This window comes from Cnephaeus nilssonii, assembly GCF_951640355.1.
Source record: "Cnephaeus nilssonii genome assembly, chromosome: 6".
NCBI lineage: Eukaryota > Metazoa > Chordata > Mammalia > Chiroptera > Vespertilionidae > Cnephaeus > Cnephaeus nilssonii.
Genome location: NC_137077.1, coordinates 89812273 through 89834792, shown reverse-complemented (window position 1 = coordinate 89834792; position 22520 = coordinate 89812273). Strand labels below are relative to the sequence as shown.

The 22520-nt window shown below is 41.4% G+C and overlaps 2 protein-coding genes across 4 annotated transcripts in view; both read right to left on the bottom strand.

Annotated features, from left to right (window-relative positions):
- LOC307100971 (putative ATP-dependent DNA helicase DDX11-like protein 8) overlaps positions 1-551 on the bottom strand; it is a 33695-nt gene extending 33144 nt beyond the window's left edge. For all 3 annotated transcript variants that reach the window (XR_013813627.1, XM_079773665.1, XM_079773664.1), the window contains exon 1: positions 386-551. The gene's annotated coding sequence lies outside the window, so the exon portion shown is untranslated. The remainder of the gene's footprint in view (positions 1-385) is intronic.
- A 15182-nt stretch (positions 552-15733) lies between these two features.
- Positions 15734-22520, bottom strand: part of LOC307101112 (maestro heat-like repeat-containing protein family member 7) — a gene marked incomplete at both ends in the record, with an annotated part of 50062 nt that continues 43275 nt past the window's right edge. Inside the window, 2 exons of the mRNA XM_079773806.1 lie at positions 15734-15774; positions 22050-22115. Coding sequence (XP_079629932.1) covers positions 15734-15774; positions 22050-22115 — 107 coding nt within the window. The remainder of the gene's footprint in view (positions 15775-22049; positions 22116-22520) is intronic.

Genomic DNA, 22520 nt, shown 5'->3' with positions numbered 1-22520 from the left:
GGGCTCTGAGGTCAGGCTTCTAAACTTGGGACCCCAGCTGTATTCCTGCCTAAGTTAATACCCCTAACCCGCAGTTTCCCCACGTGTAAAGGAGAGATAGATAAAACTGCATATCCATAAGATTTCAGTGACCACTAAATAAGGTAATTTATAAAAAGTGGTTAGCATAGATTGGTTATTGAAGTCCCAGGTGCGTGTTAGTTATTATTACTCCAAAGCACCACTCCAGTTCAAATGCAGATCCCGCCCTCACTCACCTCCCATTCGCCCTTGCATAGTTTCTCGCCTATCAATCATACGTCAGCTCCGCCCCCCTATTCGCGAAGGTTTTTCCCGCTCCCGACGGCCCCCACCCCTTCCCAAACAGCCACCAGTTAGCACTTACACCGGAGTACGTCCTTTCTCATTTCGTTTCTCCTGGTCCTAAGCTTTGTTACCACGCGACACCGTGATCACTCTCTTCCCGGGCAAGACAGCTTCGCTTCAGGCCAGAAGGTTGCGGTATCAGAGAGAAGGTCGCTGACCTTAAAAGCGTGGCTACGACTCCATCCCCCGAGGAGCGTGCAGCGCTGCCACGCCCCGCGCCACTGCGCGTGCTCACTCGGGGACTTGGGCGTGGTCTCTCTGCACTACTGCGCCTGCGCGGCTGGCTCGTGGCGGGACTTTTCTGGAGGTGGGAAAGCTGCGGGTGATGGACCCTCGGGTCCTGGTTTCTGACCACAGCCTTTGGGCTTAATGCCAACTTGCGACCTCCCTTGCCGTCCTGCCCGGTGCAGGATGTTTAATCCTCTGCCTATTAGCGCAGATGAACTAATCTCCACAGTTGATTGACTTGAAGAAATTGGCCGATCTTTACTAAACACCGCGGGCAAAAAGGCTGTAGCAGAGAATTGAGAAACCAGTAGTCTGATCCTCCCTCTTGTCAGGCCTTAATATACAGTATGTGAATGTGTTATTTTACCTCTGAATGGGCAGTACACGCCTCAACTGGACTGTACAGGAACTTGGACGTCTTTCGCCCCCCCCCCCCCCATTCCAGTTGACATGCAATATTATATTAGTTTCAGGAGTACAACATATTGATTGGACATTTATGTAACTTACCAAGTGATCACCCAATTAAATTTAGTACCCATCTAAAACCATACATACCTATTAAAATGTTATTGACTTTCCTGTATGCTCTACTTTACTTCCTCATGACTGTTTTTATAATTGGCAATTTTTAAAATATTTTTTTATTGATTTCAGAGAGGAAGGGAGAGGGAGAAAGAGATTGAAACATCAATGATGCAAGGGAATCATTGATCGTTGCCTCCTGCACACCCCCTACTGGGAATGGCCCGCAACCCAGGCATTTGCCCTGACTGGTAATTGAACCTGGGACCCTGAGTCAGCAGGCCAATGCTCTATCCACTGAGCCAAACCAGATAGGGCTGTAACTGGCAATTTGTACTTAATTTCTTCACTTTTTTCACCTATTCCCTAAACCCCCTCCCATCTGGCAACCAATGATTGGTTCCCTGGATGTGATTTTGTTTCTGTTTTGCTTGTTCCTTTGTTTTGTAAATTCCACATATGAATGAAATCCTGTGTTGTTTGTCTTATTTCACTTAGAATAATACCCTCTAGGCCTATCTGTTTTGTTGCAAGATTTCATTTCTTTTTATGATTGAGTAATATTCTATTATATATGTACCACATCTTCTTTATTCATTCTTTATCCACTTAAGTATGGACACTTAGGTTGCTTCCATATCTTGGTTCTTGTAAATAATGGTGCAATGAACATAGGGCTGCATATATCTTTTCAAATTAGTGTCTTGGATTCCTTTAGACAAATATCCAGAAGTGAATTTTGGGGTCATAAGGTAGTTCTATTTTAAATTTTCTTGAGGACCTTCAGTACTGTTTTCTACAGTGGCTGCACCAATTTACAATATCACCAACAGTGCACAAGGATTCCCTTTTCTCTACATCATTGCCAACATTTGTTTGTTGATTTAGTGATGATAGCCATTCTGACAGGTGTGAGGAGATATTTCATTGTGATTTTAATTTGCTTTCCCAGATGATTCATGATGTTGAGCATCTTTTCATATGTCTAATTGCCGTATGTATGTCCTCTTTGGATAAGTATCTAATCAGGTCCATTGCACATTTTTAAATGGGATTGTTAGGGGTTTTTTGGTGTTGATGTATCATTGGCAAATATGCTCTCCCATTCACTGGGTTGTCTTTTCGTTTTGTTGATTGTTTCCTTAGCTGTGCAAAAACTTTTTCATTTGACAGTCCCATTTGCTTTTTTTTTTTTCTTGTTTCCCTTGCCCAAGGAAATATCCCCCCCCCCCCGAAAAAAAAATCATTAAGAGCAATGTCAAAGTGTTGACTGCCTATGTTTTCTTCTAGGACAGTGATGGCGAACCTATGACACGCGTGTCAGCACTGACACGCGTAGCCATTTCTGATGACACGCGGCCACTGAGGCGGCCGCATGCCGAGGATGAAACATTTGCGAAATAATGTTTTTTCCTCAAAGTGACACACTACCCGAGTTATGCTCAGTTTTTTTGCGAAGTTTGACACACCAAGCTCAAAAGGTTGCCCATCACTGTTTTAGGAGGTTTATGGTTTCAGGTCTTACATTTAAATCTTTAATCCCTTTTGAGTTTATTCTTGGATATAAGAAAGCAATCCAGTTTCATTCTTTTGTATGCATCTGTCCAGTTTTCCCAACACCATTTATTGAAGAGACTGTCTTTACCCCAGTATATATTCTTGACTCCACTGTCTTAGATTAACTGAAACATGGGTTTATTTCTGGGCTCTCTATTATGTTGCATTGATCTATGTGTTTTGCTTTTTTATGCCATAGCATGCTGTTTTGATTACCGTAGCTTTGTAGTATAGTTTGATATCATGTAACTCAATACCTCCAACTTTGTTTTCCTTTCAGGATTGCTTTGACTCCTCAGGATCTTTTGTGGTTCCATTTAAATTTTAGGAGTACTTGTTCTAGTTTTGTGAAAAATTATATTGGTATTTTGATAGGGATTTCATTGAATCTGTAAGATGCTTTGGGTAGTATGGGCATTTTAATGATGTTAATTCTTCCTATTCATGAGTATGCTATACCCTTCCATTTCTTTGTATCTTCTTCAGTGTATTTCTTTAATACCTTATACATAGTTTTCTGAGTACAGGTCTTTTACCTCCTTGATTAAATTTATTCCTAGGTATTTTATTTTTATTTTTATGCAATTGTAAATGGGATTCTCTTCTTAATTTCTCTTTCTGATAGTTTGTTATCTGTCTATATAAAAGGCTAATATGCAAAGTGTCCCCTCAGGAGTTCAACTGGGAGACTGGGAGTTCAATCACTTGCTATGATGTGTACTGACCATCAGGGGGCATCACAGAACATGATGGGTGACCAGTGGCGGCAGCAGCAGCAGCAGCAGCAGCAGCTTCAGGGCGCTGAGGGAGCAAGGGAATCAGAAGGCAGGGAGGCAGGGAACCTGATCGGCCCTGATTGCTGGCCAGGCCTAGGGACCCTACCCATGCACAAATTTCAAGCACTGGGCCTCTAGTTGCTGTATAAAAATGCAACCAATTCCTGAAAAAAAAATTTTTTTAATCTTGCAACTTCACTGAATTCATTTATTAGTTCTAATAGTTTTTTGGTATATTCTTTAGAGTTTTCTATATATAGTATTAAGCCATTTACAAATAATGACAGTTTTACTTCTTCCTTTCCAATTTGCTTTTTATTTCATTTTCTTATGTGATTGTTGTGGCTAGGACTTCCAGATTGTGTTGCATAAAAGTGGTGAAAGTGGACATCCTTCTCTTGTTCATGATCTTAAAGAAAAAGCTGTTAGCCCTAGCCAGTTTGGCTCTATGGATAGAGTGTAAGCATGAGGAATGAAGGGTCCTGGGTTCAGTTCTGGTCAAGGGCACATGCCTGGGTTGCAGCCTTGATCCCCAGTGAAGGGCATGCAGGAGGCAGCCAATCAATGATTCTCTCTCATCATTGATGTTTCTATCTCTCTTTTCCTCTCCCTTACTCTCTGAAATCAATAAAAATATGTTTTAAAGATTTTCAGATTTTAAAAAGAAAAAAAAAGGCTTTTAGCTCTACACCATTGAGTATGATGTCAACTGTGGGTTTGTCATATATGGCCTTTATTACCTAGAGATATGTTCCCTTTATACCAATTTTGCTAAGTTTTTTTTATAATGAATGGATGTTGAATTTTCTCAAATGATTTTTTGCATCTATTGATATGATCATGTGATTTTTATATTTCATTTTTGTTTATGTGGTGTATCACATTAATTTATTTGCAGATATTAAAACAGCCTGATGGATTAAATCCCACTTGATCATGTTGTATGATCTTTTAAATGTATTGCTGAATTTTGTTTGCTAATATTTTGTTGAGAATTTTTGTATCTATGTTCATCAAAGATATTGGCCTATAATTGTCTTTTCTTTCTTCTTCTTTTTTTTTTTTTGGTAGTGTTTTTGTCTGGTTGTGGTATCAAGGTAATGCTGTCCTCATAAAATGAGTTTAGACGCCTTCCACTGCTTTGCGAGTTTTGGAATAGTTTATGAAGGATAGGTATTAATTCTTCTTTGAATATTTGGTAAAATTTATCTGTGAAGCCATCTGGTCCAGGGCTTTTGTTTGTTGGAAGTTTTTGGTTACTGGTTTGATTTCGTAGTTATCAGTCTGTTAAGATATTCTGTTTCTTCCTGATTCAGCCTTGGAAGATTGTATATAACTAGGAATTTATAATTTCTTCCAGGTTGTCCAATTTGTTGACATAAAATTATTTATAGTATTTCCTTATAGTACTTTGTTTCTCTGTGGTGTTGTCACTTTGCTTTCATTTCTGATTTTACTTATTTGGGCTCTCTTTTTTTCTTGATGAGTCTGGCAAAGGTTTATCAATTTTATTTATCTTTTCAAAGAACCAACTCTTGATATTATTGATATTTTCTATTGTTTTGTTCAGACTTTATTTCCACTCTGATCTTTATTATTTCTGTTCTACTTAATTTGGGCTTTCTTTCTTCTTGTTTTTCTAGTTCCTTTAGATGTAATGTTAGATTGTTGTATTGAGATTTTTCTTGTTTCTTGAGGTAGGCTTGTATTGCTGTAAGTTTCCCTGTTAGAACTGCTTTGGCTATGTCCAATAGATTTTAGGTTGTTTTGTTTTCATTTTCACTTGTCTTAAGGTCTCTTCTGATTTATTCTTTGATCTCATGTTAACCCATTCATTGTTTAGTATCATGTTATTTAGCCTCTACATGTTTATATTTTTCAGTTTTCTTCTTGTAATTGATTTCAGTTTCATACCATTGTAATTGGAGGAGATGGTTGATATGATTTCAATCTTCTCAGATTTATTGAGACTTGTTTTGTTACCTAACATGTGATCTATTCTGGAAAATGTGCACTTGAAAAGAATGTATATTCTGCTGCTTGGGGTAAACTGTCCTAAAAATATCAACTAAGTCTATCTGGTCTAATGTGTCATTTAAAGCCACTGTTTCCTTTTTGATTTTCTGACTGATTGATCTATCCACTGATGTCAATGGGGTGTTAAAGTCCCCTCCTATCACTGTATTACTGTCGATATCTTCCTTAATGTCTGCCAATATATGCTTTATATATTCAGGTGCTCCCACATTAGGTATACATAGTTACAAGAATTTTGTCGTTGGATTGATCCCTTTATCATTATGAAATGCCTTAGTCACTTGTTATAGCCCTTGGTTCAAAGTCTGTTTTGTCTGACATAAGTATTGCTACCCCATCTTTTTTTCATTTTATTTCCACTTTTATGAAATACCATTTCCCCCACCCCTTTATCTTTAGTCTGTGTGTGTCTTTCAATCTCCTATTGACAATATATATAAGTCATTTTTTTATTCATTCAGTTACCCTATCTCTTTGATTGGAGCATTTAGTCCACTTACATTTAGAGTAATTACTGATAGGTATGTAGTTATTGCCATTTTATTCATTGTTTTCTAATTGTTTTTGTTGTTCTTCTCAGTTTGTTTTTATGCCCTTGCTTTCTCTCTTGCATGTTGTTGACTTTCAATAGTGTCATACTTGGATTTCTTTATTTTTTTTTATATCTCTTGTCAATTTTTGGTTTGTGGTTTGTATGTGCTATACCAAGCTATGTTTATAGCATTCTAGCCGTATATTTTAAGGTGATAGTCACTTAAGTTCAAACACATTCTAGAATCACTACAATTTTTACTCATCCTTTCTACATTTATGTTTTTGTCATTATTTTTAGTTCTTGTGTGTCTCTTAATTTATTGTTGTAATTATACATGATCTTCCTACATTTACCTTTTAACCTTTGTACTAGCTGTATAGTTAATTAATCCACTACTTTTACTGTTTGCCTTTGTCAGCTTTTTCTTTCCTCTATTTTATGTTTTTAAATTTTTTATTTTATTCTCACTTGAGGACATGTTTTTGTTGTTTTGTTTGTGGAGTGTTTTTTATTTTCTTTTTTAGAGTGAGAAGGAGAGAGAGAAACATCAATTGGTTGCCTCCTGAACAGGGCTGGGATTGAACCCACAACCTAGGTACTAGTATGTGCCCTGACTGGGAATCAATCCCATGACCTTTTGGTGTATGGGACATTGCTCTAACCAACTGAGTCATAACAGCCAGGGATTCCCTATATTTTCTTATTCATATGTTTTATCTTTTCTCCTTAAAGAAGTTCCTTTAGCCCAGCCAGTGTGGCTATAGAAGAAATGGGCTCAGGAAAAAAAAAAAAGGCCATAGACAGGCTCAGTTAAGGGAAAGACTGACTTTTGTCAGGGAAGATTCTAGCCTAAGACATGACTACCAGCCATGAACTGCTTTTGCTTAGAGTTTTAATTTCAGACCATCCTATGTGGTTACTTCAGGTCTCTGAGTTTGTAAGGCCTCCCCGAAGGCTTCCCCTGCGCTTGTCAGGCTTAGATGTGGCCCCTTTTTGTCCACATAATGTACAAATATGCTTTCTATAACTCAACAGTGAGAGCTATTTAACCCTGTTATGTATTCCTCTTTGCCTTTTTTGTAGTAATCGCAGAGCTAAGTATTGTGTGTTGTTTAAGTTCTTCATTGGCCAGCATTTTTTTGATACTTTTATTATTTTTTAAATTTAATAAATCTTTATTGTTCAGATTATTACTATTGTTTCTCCTCCCCCCCTCCCTATAGCTCCCCTCCACCCGGTTCCCACCCCACCCTATGCCCTTACCTCCCCCAATGTCCTTATCCATAGGTGTATGATTTTTGTCCAGTCTATTTCCGTACCCCCGACACCCCTTCCCCCCTGAGAATTATCAATCCACTCCTATTCTATGCCCCTGATTCTATTATATTCACCAGTTTATTCTGTTCCTCAGATTTTTAATTCACTTGATTTTTAGATTCACTTGTTGATAGATATGTATTTGTTGTTCATAACTTTTATCTTTACTTTTTTCTTCTTTCTCTTGTTAAAGAATACCTTTCAGCATTTCATATAATACTGGTTTGGTGGTGATGAACTCCTTTAGCTTTTTCTGAAGCTCTTTATCTGACCTTCCATTCTGAATGATAACTTTGCCGGGTAGAGTAATCTTGGTTGTAGGTTCTTGCTATTCATCACTTTGAATATTTCTTGCCACTCCCATCTGGCCTGCATAGTTTCTGTTGAGAAATCAGCTGACAATCGTATGGGTGCTCCCTTGTAGGTAATTAACTGTTTTTCTCTTGCTGCTTTTAATATTCTCTCTTTGTCTTTTGCCCTTAGCATTTTAATTATGATGTGTCTTGGTGTGGTCCTCTTTGGATTTCTCTTGTTTAGGGTTCTGTGTGCTTTCTGGACTTGTAAGTCTATTCTTTCACCAGGTGGGGGAAGTTTTCTGTCATTATTTCTTCAAATAGGTTTTCAGTATCTTGCTCTCTCTTTTCTTCTGGCACCCTCATAATTCTGATGTTGGTACGCTTGAAGTTGTCCCAGAGGCTTCTTACACTATCTTCAAATTTTTGGATTCTTTTTTCTTTTTGCTTTTCTGGTTGAGTGTTTTTTGCTTCTTTGTATTTCAAATCTTTGACTTGATTCTTGCATTCCTCTAGTCTGCTGTTGGGTCTCTGTATAATATTTTTTATTTCGGTCAGTGTATGTTTTATTTCTAGTTGGCTTTTTTTCATATCCTCGAGGGTCTCGCTAAATTTATTGGCCTTTTCTAGGAAATTCTTGAAAAACCTTATAACCGTGGTTTTGAACTCTATATCCAGTTGTTGGTTTTCCTCCATTTCTTTTGTTTGTGATCTGTTTCTTTGTCTCCATATTTTCGCTGCTTCCCTGAGTTGGTAGGGTGGCTTTGTGTGCTAGGTGTCCTATATGGCCCAGTGGGTCAGCCTTCCAGTTACCTGAGGTGGACACTCTTGGTGCACCCCTTTGTGGACTGTGTGTACAGCCTTGTTGTAGTTAAGTCTTGATTGTTGTTGGTGTCACTGGGAGGAATTGACCTCCAGGCCAATTGGCTGTGAGGACCCGCTATGTCTATAAGGGAAGAACTGCTGTGCTGGAGATACGCTTATGGGGCAGGACTTGCTTCATGGGGCTTTGGTGCTCGCTGAGTCTGCCTCTGGAATGTGTCATTTATGGATGTGAGTAGTTGAAATCTGGTGTTGTCTTACACTGACCTCTAGATACACTAGCTTCTGGATCTCTAATGGGGTGCAGGTCACTGTCTGAGGCCACCCAACAGGCGCTACAGCAAGAACTACAGTTTTCTCCTCTTTGCTTGGGGTTTGGAGGTTTTGGAGCTGTCTGACCAGAGCTACAGTTTATTAGGTTAAGCTGCGATAGGGCAGGCCATTTATATGCAAAAGCCGCTGTGTGGAGCTTGGGTGGGTTTGTAGATTATGTGGGGCGGGGTCTCAGGGAGTCACTAGTCTAGGGCGTGGCAAACAGCAATGGCTGCCAGTCAGCCATCTCTGCATTTCCACGTTTCCAAGTCCCCACAGTTTGCATCTCTGCACAGTAAACAATGATTGCTGGGCGCACCTCTGTAAGAAAGTCACTCTCACTTTCCGACCCAATGGCAGACAGTCCAGCTTCTCCCCGTAGGAGTTTGGGTCCCCAGTGTCTCCCCAGAAACGGGAGTTCAGAGTAATTGGGAGCTTGTCTCCCTTCAGTTTGAAAAAAGCTGCATACCCAGTCGACCACCGCCAGCCCGATTCACGTGCCTCCGTACCTCAGCTTTTCAGCAATTGTGCACGTCTCAATGCTCTTTTCTCTTTCCTTCTAGTTGTAAAACTTCCATTCAGCCAGCTTTCCCCTGGTTCTGGGTGATAGACGTTTTGTATTTTAGTTGTAGTTTTGAAATTGTTGTGAGAGGCAGCAGTTTAGGTGTTTACCTACGCCGCCATCTTGGTTTCTCCCCTTTTTTGATACTTTTTTTCCCCTGTTCTCATTACTTCTTGCTAATTTTAAGTATATGCCCTAGTAAAGTCACGCTGCTTGGATGCAGATCCCTCCTCTACTATTAACTAGTTGGGTGGCCTTGAAATGTTGTTTAAAGCCTCTGAGCCTCAGTTTTCTTAGTTATAAAATGGAGATAATGACAGGACCTATCCTGGAGATCTCCCTCCTGGGAGCACACCTGTGGCGTTCCCCGCCCCTTCCCTCCTCCCTCTTCTTCCCCCCAAGCCGGTTCTCCTTGCCTCTCTCTTTCTCCTAAGTTCAAAGAGTCCTTTTCTTTTGCCCCTGTAACTTGTCTCTGGAGCCCATTTCTTCTATTGCTCATTTCTTCTACCTCTGTGACTTTTGAGATAAATTTTCTCTTACAGTTTGGGGAAAAAAGGACCTATCGTATGGGATTTTTGTGAGATCATTGAAATCCTCTTGGTAACATAAAGGGCTTAGCACCTTGCATGCTGCATTATACAAGCCTAAAAATGTTCCACCATTACTAATATTAATTGGAGTTAATTTAGTTACTGGACAGAGAGAGGGCCCACAGCAGTCTGCCTCAGGCAGGCCAGTAGTGTGTGGGTTCTTGACTTCCTGCAGGAAAGATTTCACAACACAAGTCCAGGTAATTTCAAGCGTATGTTTATTAGCACTGGGGAAAGTGAAACAGGAAGGGCTTAGGATAGAAGAAGCAACAGGAGACCTAGGTGGTCTGCTTTGGCCTCTGGAAATAGGAAAGAAATGAGCTGAGGCAGGGCTACTTTGGTTCAGAGAAAAGGGCCTTGGAGACAGATTGAGCGGTTATCCCAGGATGAGCTGCCACTGCCCATTGCTCCCCTCGTTGCAAGTCTCATGGGGGCCCCTTAGAGTTTGGGATTTGCACGCCTGTGGGGAATGAACAGGGGGAAGGGAAAGGCACAGCACACTCCCTGCGAGCTGGGTGCTTGTCTTGAGGGTTTTAAAGGCTGGGAGTTTAGGGGAGTTCTTAGAGAAGGATCTTAATAGAATATTCATCAGCTATTCCAGGTATATCCTTTCAGGGCCATGGTCTCCACTGATTGGTCAATGCCAGGGAAGGGGGTCATTAGTTAGCTGGTCCTGGCTTTCCCCCCTTGTTTTGCTGCTTTTCTGGGCCTGGAATTGAAATAAAACTGAGGCCTAGATGTTATGTTTAGGGAGGAAAGGTCAGGGTATCTAAACCACATGACCAGCCATAGGAAAGGTCATTAACTGAGCATCAGTCCAGAAACTGAATTATCTTAGTAACTCAGAAAGTATCAGGCTCACTACAGATACATAATCACTGTATTTACATTTGCTAATGGATGTGTATTTATAAAGGAGCCCTTTCCAGTGAGCAAAAGCTAATTTTCTATTTGGGAAGTGGATGTGAATTGGAATTTCTTGGTGATCATAGACTCAAAACCAGGAAAACATAGGGATTTGAGTGAGACATATTACCTAGGCACCAAGAAAGTCCCATGAAATGTGCCTGTCTTTTAAGAGAAAACACCTTTCTAGAGACCAGTTGTTCCCAATCCCATGTGCCTCTCCCTGGAACAGTACAATGTGTACCTAATAATACTTGTTTCTCTCAACCTCAGTTTATTTGATAACTGTGCAGTCTACATCTAATTATACTACTTTTGCTCATTAAGCCACACTGTAGTGGGCATGGGACATATTCTCTTTCCTCATCTAATAGTGAGTAATTAATCAGACTGAATTTCCTGGCTGCCCCACTTTCACTGACTCCAAGAGGTATTCCATAATGGGGGACTAGAATTCAGGAAAGAGGCAGTCTGGATGTATGGATTTGATCACCCCTGGGTAAAAGAACTAAACCTATGGTAAGTGATAGAATTTCTGAAGGAGTGAATAGTTTTAAAAAAGTGTGTGTGTGATATCCACATGTAAAAGAATGAACTTGGACCTTACACTATTTATAAAACTTAACTTAAAATGAATTTAAACATAACTATAAATTATAAAAATCTTAGAAGAAAACGGGGAAAACTTCATGATAGTGGGTGGCAATAATTTCTTGGATATAACAAACACAAAGGCTGAAAAAATAAAAATAGGTAAGTTGAACTACAACAAAATTTAAAACTTCTGTGCATCAAAATAAACAATCAACAGAGTGAAAAGACAACATATGGAATAGGAGAAAATATTTACAAATCATATATCCAATAAAAGGCTACTACTAGAATATATACAGAACTTCTACAACTCAACAACAACAAAATCAGATAACCCAATTAAAAAATGGGCAAAGTAGTTTAATAGATAATTCTCCAAAGAAGATATACAAATGGCCAACAAGCTCATAAAAAGGTGTTCAACACTAATCATAGAGGAATGGAAATCAAAACCATAATGAGATACCACCTCATGTTCATTAGGATGGCTATTGAAAGAAAGAAAGAAAGAAAGAAAGAAAGAAAGAAAGAAAGAAAGAAAGAAAGAAAGAAAGAAAAAGGAAAGGAAAGGAAAGGAAAGGAAAGGAAAGGAAAGGAAAGGAAAGGAAAGGAAAGGAAAAAAAGAAAAAAATATAAGAAAGTGGAAGAAAGAAGGCAGGGAGGGAGGAGGGTGAGAGGGAAGGAAGGAAGGAAGGAAGGAAGGAAGGAAGGAAGGAAGGAAGGAAGGAAGGAAGGAAGGAAGGAAGGAGAGAGGAAGAAAAACAAGGGTAAGCAAGGATGTGGAGAAATTGGAACCCTTGTGTCTACTGGTGGGAATGTAAAATGGTGCAGCCACTATGGGAAACAGCATGGCAGTTCCTCAAAAAATTAAAAATAGAACCATCATATGATCCAGCAATTTCACTTCTGGGTATATACTCTAAAGATGTGAAAGCAGGGACTCGAGCAGATATTTGAATCTCCCTGTTTTTAGACACATTATTCACAATAACTGAAAGGTGGAGGCAACCCAAGTGTCCATCAGTGGATGAATGAATAAACAAAATGTGGTGTCTTCAATGAGCCTTAAAATTGAAGGAAATTCTGACACATACTAGAGCATGGATGAACCTTGAGGACATCATATGCATTTGTTAAGGTTCCTCTGAGGAACCGAACCAACAGGATATATATCCTGACAGATTTATTTTAAGAAATTGTCTCATACAATTATGGAGGCTTGGAGAGTCCAAAATCTGATGCGGTAGCCTGGCATGCTGGAGACTCCAGGAATAGTTGCAGTTCAAGTACAAAGGCTTTCTCCTCGCAGAATCTCCTATTGCTCTGGGGAGATCAGTTTTTGTTCTGTTCAGGCCTTCAACCAACTGAATGAGGCCCACTCGAGTTATCCTATCTAATAAAGAGGGAATATGCTAATTGACCATCACACCCTCACAAACATGGCAGGGCTCGCAGCCAAAAAGGAGGGAATATGCTAATTGACCATCACACCCTCACAAAGATGGCAGTGCCCACAGCCAAAAAGGAGGGAATATGCTAATTGAATGCCATGCCCTCAATGATGGCGGTGCCCACAGCCACAAGATGGCGGTGCCGAGTTCCCTCAGCCCCGCCGGGGTGGCAGGCAGGTGGCATGACTTGGCATGCCCTGCGCGCCTGCCTCTGGAGTCCCCCAGTCGCCTCAGCCCCCCAGCCACCCAGACCCGGCCCGAGGCACAGGCAAGCCTCAGATGGTGGCTGCCCAGCCAATGCCTGAGGCGCAGGCAAGCCTTGGATGTCAGCTGCCCAGCCACCCAGGGCTGGCCTGAGGGATGACCAAACGACTGAACAAGCAGGCTGCATGGGGCAACCAGGCTGGCAGAGGGGTTAGTGAGGGACGACCAAACGACTGAATAAGCAGGCAGCGTGGGGCGACCAGGCCGGCAGGGGGGGGGGCAGTTGGGGGCAATTAGGCTGGCAGTGGAGGCAATGAGGGTTGAGTAGGCCAGCAGAGGGGGCAGTTGGGGGTGACCAGGCCAGCGGGAGGGGGGGAAGTTAAGGGCGACCAGGCAGGCAGGCAGGTGATCGATTAGGTGCCAGCGGTCCAGGTTTGTGAGAGGGTGCAGTCTGGGCTGAGGAGACCCCCCACCCCCGCTCCCGTGCATGAATTTCGTGTACTGGGCCTCTAGTAGAGAATAATCTGCTCTACTGAATGTCCACTGATTTAAACGTTGATCTGATCCAACAAGCCTCACAGAAACATTTAGAATAATGTTTGATCAAATATCTGGCACCATGGCCCAGCCAAGTTCACACATAAAATTAACCATCACACCTGGGTAATAACTATAGCCATTTATTTAGCACTTAGATATATCTAGTATATAGCATATTTTGTTTAATTCTTTAAAGCCCATGAAGAAAGTTTAAATATTCTAATTTTTATATGAGGAAACCAAATTTCAAAAAGATTTTATCTAAAAGTTAATAAAATTTAGAAGCAATCAAAATCATTTTGATCACTGCTAACTTCAAAGAAGTAAAATTAGTGAATTTGACCAAAGTGGGAACTAGTTCTTTTCACACCTTTCAAAGTTCTCAGAACTAAGTTCCAATAGCCTAACTTAGTTCTGAGAACTTTGAAAGTTTCATGACTTTGGAAAAAAAGTATTGCCTTCTTCATGCCAGACAAACAGCTAAGCTCTTTATAGTCATTATCTCTTTTAATCCTTACAGCAATGTTGAAAAATTAAGTAAACCCATCAGGATTGGGTTTGGTGGTGACAGAAAAATCAAGATTGGTTAAAATCAATAAAATTTTATCTCTACCACATCCCCCAGATAAACACAGTCTTCAGGGTAAGCTTTCCAAACTGGAAAAGAGCTCTATTCTCATAACTGATTTAGCTTCTGTCTATCTTTTGGCTCTGCTATCACTTCCAATATATTATTTCCTCCTGATGGTCCAAGGCAGATGCTTAGTTCCAACCATGTCTACAGTCTAGTCACCAGGAAGACAGGTGGTACAACAATGGATGTGCCCCTGCCCTTAATGAACACTTCTTGGAAGTTGCATATGCCACTTTCCCTTACACCCACTTGGTCAGAACTTAGTTATATGGCCACACCTACCTGCAAGGGAGGATGGGATACATAGTCTTTGTTCTGGGCAAACAAATGCACAGTTTTAAGAAAAAAAACAAAACAAAACAAAACAAAACAGGGAAGAAGGGAAGAATGGATACTGGAGGATAATACCCAGGAAGTATTATAATACCATGTTGTAGATGAAAAGTCAGGCACAAGGAGTACTAAAATAGTATAGAGAACTAGTCAGTAACAATTGGTATGTGGTACAGGGAGCAAGCATTCAAATCTAAGTTCTAGAATAATTTTAAAAATAAATTAGAATGGATTCAAAGTTATCTCAACAATAATGTGCTTTCGTGGCAATCTGATGTGCTTTTTGAGTGAGAGAGTTATTGCTGCTCCACAATATGTAACCCGAAGCCCGCCTTTTATCTCTAACCTGAAATCTGAATACACCCATGGGAATGTGTCAAGCATGTGAATTTCATGCAACCTGTGTAGGGGGGGGAGATTGAAAACTAGGTACTGTGTGATTCTACCACCCTACTCCTCCCTTTTGTCATTTGAAACTTTACTTGAAGGTAGAAGGAACTGCTTCCAGAACTGTTGCTGTCACTCGGGTTTACCCCCTAACCCCAAAAACTAGGATGGAAGCCATTTTGTTTTAGGATAGAAAAATAACGTTTATTTACAAATGTATCGACTGATAGCTAACAATACCCTAGGGGAGACAAAGAACAAGGAATATACTATATCGTCTAAGATCAAAACTACCTATTTGGGGTTAAACCAAAGTAGCCCATCCAGTTGGACAAAAGGTGGGAGAGACTACGGTAGAGTCAAGCACTGACATCTGGATAAACAGCTGGAAAAGGCTTTAGCCACCAGTTCTAAATGTTCATAGTGACTCAGGAGCAACTTGTTTTTGGATCAATTCAGTTTCTTCAGGGGGACTTTCAGACTTCGGTGCTTGTGACTGTGTTGACTATTCTAAGTTGCCTCTTATAAGGGGAGTATTTTTTACCCTCCCTTGCACCAAGTGCACAGTAAATTTAGAGGGCCTAGGAGCCAATTCCTCTGCCGATTGGTATCATTGTCTCCTTCCCGTCTGACAGTCTTAAATAGGTGCCTCTTTCTTTTTCGGGCTCTCCTGCCAGATAATCTGAAGATTATATAATGGAAGTAGAGCTGTCCACAGGATTAACATATTCCTCAATATTTTGCAGAAGAGTATTCACCAAAATCTAGTTAGATTCCACAGGATCATTCTTCATACTTTCAAGAGCTGAAACCAGAAAGGAAGTCAACTCAGATTCTCATTCTCCAAAGACTGTTTACGCAAACACCATTGTTTTCCACCCCACATGTCACATTATAATATAACTTCATTTAGAATACTTTTTTTGTCACTGTAAAAGTAATATTGTTTTATTGTAGAAAATGTTCTAATACAAATTGTTTATTAAAAAGGAAAGGAAGAGAAAGCACTCAAACCCAGGAAAAAATGATATTTTCATACCTGTCCTTGCAGTATTTCTTAAATATCTAACATAGACACTTTTTTTTTACCAAAATAGGATTAACATTTTTTCTTCCCATAAAATATTACCCCATCCTATCTAATAATAGACAAATATGCAAATTGACCATACCTCCGACACACCCACAAGCCACGCCCACCATCCAATCAGAGCGAGTATGCAAATTAACCCAAACCAAGATGGCTACAGCCACAGAGAGCAAGGTTTCCTAGGTAACAGAGGAAGCCAAGCTTTCCGCCTGCCCTTGCCAGGCCTAAGCCTCCACTCAAGCTACAAAGTTTCAATTATAGAAGGTAAACAAATTCAAACAAATGGCGGCAGAATGGAGCTTGAGAGAGCAGGCCAGGGTTGCCGCCGGCAATAGGGGAAGCAAAACTTTCCACACACCCTGGCCGGGCCCACCCGATTAAGGCAACAAAGTTTCAATTATAACCCCAACACAAATGGCTGCCGGCCTCGGAGGGAGCCCCAGGCTTGGCTCCGCTCCAGGCTACAAAGTTTCAATTGTAGAAGGAAAATAAATTCCAGATACCAGGGCCTCAGCTTGGGTTGCCAGGGGGCGTGGCCGGCCTGCAAACCACCACAGGCCCCTTGCTCAGGCCGCCCCACACCCCAAGGGAACCCCCACCTGATCTGGGACGTCCTTCAGGGAAAACCAGCTGGCCCCCACCCCTGTACCAGGCTTCTATCCTATCTAATAAAAGAGTAATATGCAGATTGATCATCACTGCAACACACAATATAGCTGCCCCCATGTGGTCAAAGATCCTGCCCCTATGTGGACACAAGATGGCCACCACAAGATGGCCAGCAGGAGAGGGCAGTTGGGAGGCACCCGGCCTGCAAAGGAGGGCAGTTGAGAGGGACCAAGCCTGCAAGGGAGGGCAGTTGGAGGTGATCAACCCTGCAGGAGAGGGCAGTTAGGGGTGACCAGGTCGGCAGAGGAGGGAAGTTGGGGGCAAACAGGCTGGCAGCAGAGTGGTTAGGGGGTGATCAGGCTGGCAGGCAGAAGCGGTTAGGGGCAATCAGGAAGGCAGGCAGGCAAGCAGTTGGGAGCCAGCAGTCCTGGATTGTGACAGGGATGTCCGACTGCCCCGGTGGGATCGGGCCTAAACGGGCAGTCGGACATCCCTCAAGGGGTACCATATTGGAGAGGGTACAGGCTGGGCTGAGGGACAACCCCCCCTCCGTGCACGAATTTCGTGCACCGGGCCTCTAGTATAATATAATATCCAATCACATGATTCTACCATAATTTCTTTAATGAACACCTTATTAGTGAACAACAAAGCTGTTTGCAATTTTTCACTGTTATAAACAATAATCAACAACTATTAATTGAGATTTACTATCAGCAAGCACTGTGCTATGTGCTGGAGATACAGTGGTGAATAAGAAAGACAGATTCCCCACAGTCAAAAGTTAACATTCTTGCCCAGCCTGTGTAGCTCAGTAGTTGAGCATCAACTTATGAACCGGGAGGTCACGGTTTGATTCCTGGTCAGGGCCCCTGCTTGGTTGCAGGCTTGATCCCCAGTGTGGGGTGTGCATGAGGCAGCTGATCAATGATTCTCATCATTGATGTTTCTATCTCTTCCTCTCCCTTCCCCTTCCTTTCTGAAATCAATAAAAAGTGTATTTTTAAAAATAGAACTTAATATTCTAGTGGAGGAAAAAACAACAAGTAAACATAAATTAAGTGCGAAGAAGGACATTTAACAGAATGATGAGAACAACTAACTGGGAAGGACCCCTTTAGATAGGCCAGTCAGGGAATGCCTCTCTGAGAAGGGGACATTTGAGCTGAGATGCAAAGAATGAGAGCCAGCCTCCAAGGCAGCCCCATGAAGATCAAGGGCAGAAACTCTCCCAGTGGGAGGCAGGGATCGAGTCATAGTGCAGAAAATGGCCAGTGTGGCTGCCCCTTCTAGTGAGGGGGACATGATGTAGGCTAAGGGTGGAGAGAAGTCAGAAGACAGATTTTTCAGGGCCTGTGGCCCAAGGTAAGGGACCAGACTTTGACCCAGAGAGTAGTGGAAAGCCACTGAAGGGGTTTAAGCAACTATGTGCTATGATCTAGTGTACAGGTTTCAAGGAGAACCTGGCTGATGCATGGAGAGTAGTGTAGAGAGAGTAACAGTATGTAGGGAGCTGTCAAAGTGGTGCAGTTAAGGAATGGGGGTGCATAGTTAGAGTTGAGTGGGAACAGAGGGACGGAGACAGGAAATTACTTAGTGCAAAGGATAAAAGGGGCAGGAAGAATGTTGGCTCAACAAATCTAAAAGCCAACCAGGCCCATCAAAGTCTATAGTTTCATGTTGATCTCATTTAGAACAGAAAAACAAAAAAGAGTTGGGCTTACACTATACAGAAAAATATATAATCCTTTAAAGAACCACTTCTCAGCCACAGGTTTGTTTGGCATTAGATGTAGGTGAAAGTGTAATTAGAATTATTTTCCTTGGGAAATATTTCCTTCTATCTAGGTATTTCTAGGAGGCTGGGTGGGAAGAGGAAGGCAAGGTGAGTTCTCTGATAGACGTAGGGGTCTAGGATTTCCATTCTGGATATACTTTCCCTGAAATTGCCCTATGGTAGCTGGAATAGGTGTCTACTATACAGTAGAGACCCCAACTGTAAAACCTAAGAGAAGGCAACCGACATACAAAATGTCAGAGTCAGAACTGAAGCCAGGGTTCAAGCCCTCAGAGGGCAGATGCTACTAGCTCATAGTTAATGTGCTAACAGTAGCATAGCTACTCTCTGGGAAGCAACAAACAAACCGATATTTCCTTGACCATAGCGACAAGTAGACTCCCTACCTGCCCTCCCAATACCACGCCCTTCCCTGGCCCAGAAGCCTGAGTCGGTTCAGCACAGATGTTTTGTGGGACATCTATGTGCCCAGCAAAGCTCAGTGCTTCCCATGTTTTGTGTTCAATCTTCAAAACAATGTTTAAGATTAGCACTATTATCCTCATGATGCAAACGGAGAAACTGAGGCACAGAGGCAAAGTAACTGGCCCAAGCTCATATGGCTCATTAGCAAGAGATCTAGTATTTGAAACTGGTCTGAGTAATGCTGACTTTGAGGAAGAAAGTACCCTTAGAAGTCATTTACAATTTTACTCTCTGGACAAAGAGCTGTAAAAATGACAAGAACTTGTCTATCTCCAGTTGTGTGCTAGGCATTTCCTCTGAGGCAGGATTCCACCAGTTCTTCAAAAACAGCATTCCCAAAGTATGACCTCACACCAGGCACCAGGAAACTCTAATTGGGCTCAAACCAGAGGGCAAACCCCCTGAGGATGGGCATCTGCAACACCAGAACAGCAAACCTGTGGCATTCATGTCAGGACTTTCAGACAAACACATAACACTCTTAACTACAAAAGGGCTGAGGCATAGGAACAGGTGGTATAAAAGCATACATTCTCTTCATCTTGTCTCTACATCAAGGAAGGAAACTGTGGTAAGAAAAATAGTGAAGAATAAATAATTCAAATATCATTTCCATTTGGTACTGGAATGAATTATACCACCCACCATTGATCACAAGTAACCTAAACTCTTCCCAGCTCCCATTAGCAGAGTTAAGAACTGTGTTCAATGCTGCACCCCTACACTCAAGTAAAACCCTAAATCTTTACCATGGCCAAAGGCTGCATGAATCTGGCCCCACTGCTGTTCTATGATCTCACCTCCTGCCCTTCCGTTTGCTCACTCCATGCCATCACATTGATCTTCTTGTTCTTCCTTGAACATGCCAATTGCTTTTCCCTCAAATAGTCATATGGTTCACTCCTACATTTCCTCTGGCTCTCTGCTTAAATGTCCCATAGCAGAGGGGTACCCCTGACCCCTCTCTGGCCCTTCTCACCCTTTGCCTTATGGAGATAGTGATCTCCACAGTACTTATCTAACACCTATGTATTTGTGGAGGGTGTATTCCTCCCTTCCCCACTAGAATGTAAACTGCATGAAGGCAAGGTTATCAGTTTTGTTCACTGCAGTATCCCATGCTTAGAATAGCACATAGTAAACAGTAGGATTTCAATAATTAACAAATGTAATTCCTAGAGAGCAATGGCAGGGAGCCAGCAGAAGTACATCCTATATAAAACATAGGTGTGGCTATTCAGGGACTGAAGGAAACAAAGGGTATTGAAAGGTGAGGTAAAACTTTCTCTTCTGATTGACATTGGGAATAGCAGCTCCTCTTTCTCCACACCACCAACTCCCAATCCCTACCTCTTGTTTAGGACTCTGGTAAGATTAAGAATAATGGAGCCCTGGCCAGCGTGGCTCAGTAGTTGATCATTGACTCATGAACCAGGGGGTCACTGTTCCATTCCTGGTCAAGGCACATGCCTGCTTGTGAGCTCAATTCCCAGTAGGGGGCGTTTAGGAGGCAGCCAATTGATAATTCTCATCATTGATGTTTCTATCTCCCTCTCCCTCTCCCTTCCTCTTTCTGAAATAAAAAACAACAACAAACCACATATTTTTTAAAAAAAGAAAAGGTGACCGTGAGTTGCTACTTGTTGAAATTGGGGTATGGATACCTGGTTATTATATTGTTCTCTATACTTTTAAATAACACTTAAAAATTCTTAAAACAGCCAGAGGAAAAGGACAGATTACCTAAAAAGGAAGAAAAACTAGAATAGCAGGCTTCTAGTTAGCAACAAAGAAAGCCAGGAAATGATAGTACAATGTCTTCAAAGTGCTGAGAGAAAATGACTGTTGGTCTAGAATTATATAACTAGTAAAGCTATCTTGCAAGGATGAGGGTAAGAAGAAATTCTTACAAACAAAACAAAATCCAAGAGAGTATATTACCAAGATACCAGCACTAGCCCTGGTCAGGTGGTTCAGTTGGTTGGAGTGTCATTCCCTACACCAAAAGGTTGCAGGTTCCATCCCCTATTGGGACATGTATAGGAGGCAACTGATGGATGTTTTTCTCCTCTCCTCTCCTCTCCTCTCCTCTCCTCTCCTCTCCTCTCCTCTCCTCCCCTCCCCTCCCCTCCCCTCCCCTCTTCTCCCCTCCCCTCTTCTCCCCTCCCCTTTTCTCCCCTCCCCTCTTCTCTCTCTCTCTCTCTCTCTCTCTCTCTCTCTCTCTCTCTCTCCCTCTCTCTCTCTCTCTCTCTTCCTCTCTCCCTCTGAAATCAATAAACATAGCCTCCAGTGAGGATTTTAAAAAAGGATACCAGCACTAAAGAAACTTCTAAAAGATTTACTTCTAGAAAGATGGAGAAAAATGACCCCTGAGGGATGGTCAGAGATACAAAAAGGAATGATGACCATGAAACACTTGTAAATCTATGGTATGTATAAAATAACAGTAATAATCATAGCATATAAATTATGGGTTAAAAAAGGAACTAACATATTGCCTAATAAAAGCCTGTAAATTGGGAGAGGTAGTGATTGAAATTCATGTCAACATAGTAGGAAAGGTTAAAATGTTGTTGTACTTTAAACTCCGTTAAGTTCAACATGCATGATAAAAGTCTACTTTGTAGTATCCAGTCTGGAGTCAAAATTACACTTGGATATAAGGAGGCATATATAAGAATGTTCATGGTAGCATTGTTTGAATAGCAAATAATTGGAAATAACTTAAATATTAATATATCAAGTTTTCTATAAGTATAAATTAATTTTAAAATATTTTAAGGCAGTAAGAAAGAACACAGAACTGCATGTTCTTCGGATGGCAAGGGACCATGTCTGCCTTACACACAACTGCAGGGTCAGCCCAGAGCACGGGACGAAGGGACAGTGACGGGAACGTGTTGTTAGCAGTGCTTTCATCTAACTGGTATGATGATAAATAATGTTACCTTTCTCTTACTTCTCTTCACTTAAACTTTTATATATAACATTTATACTGGTAAGAGTAAACAATATTTAAAATAATGTGACATGTCCTTAAGGAATTCCCCCTTCCTCCTTTCTATCTTGCCTCATCCCCTTCCGTAACCCAGAACCCAGGTGCGAGGCCCAGACTCACCATTTCGTAACAGCTGCACATCATCCTCATGTATGTAATGCAGGTTTATCTTCTCAGCTATTAATCCTAAAGACAGAACAGATGTAAAGTCCTTCCAGAATTCCTGGGCCTTTGGGCCATCCCTTTCCCCAGGCTCAGTAGTGAACAAGGATTTATAAACCAATTTTAGCAAGGAATGCATGTGAGAGATGCCTTGCTGGCTATATGTCGGGTCCTAGTGAAAGAACAACGCTCAGAGCAGCTATGACCCAGGTGATAAGTGGAGCTTGTGCCAAGGATGTTAGACTTCATGGGGCTCCTACACCAATGGAAAGATGGACAGAGGGCACAAGGCAATAATTTACAAAAATAAAATATGGATTGCCAATAAACAGGAAAAGATACACAACCTAGCTGCTGATTAAAAAAAAATTATCCAAAACTACAAGCTTCTTTTTTTCACCTGTCAAATTGGTAATGATTTTGAAAACA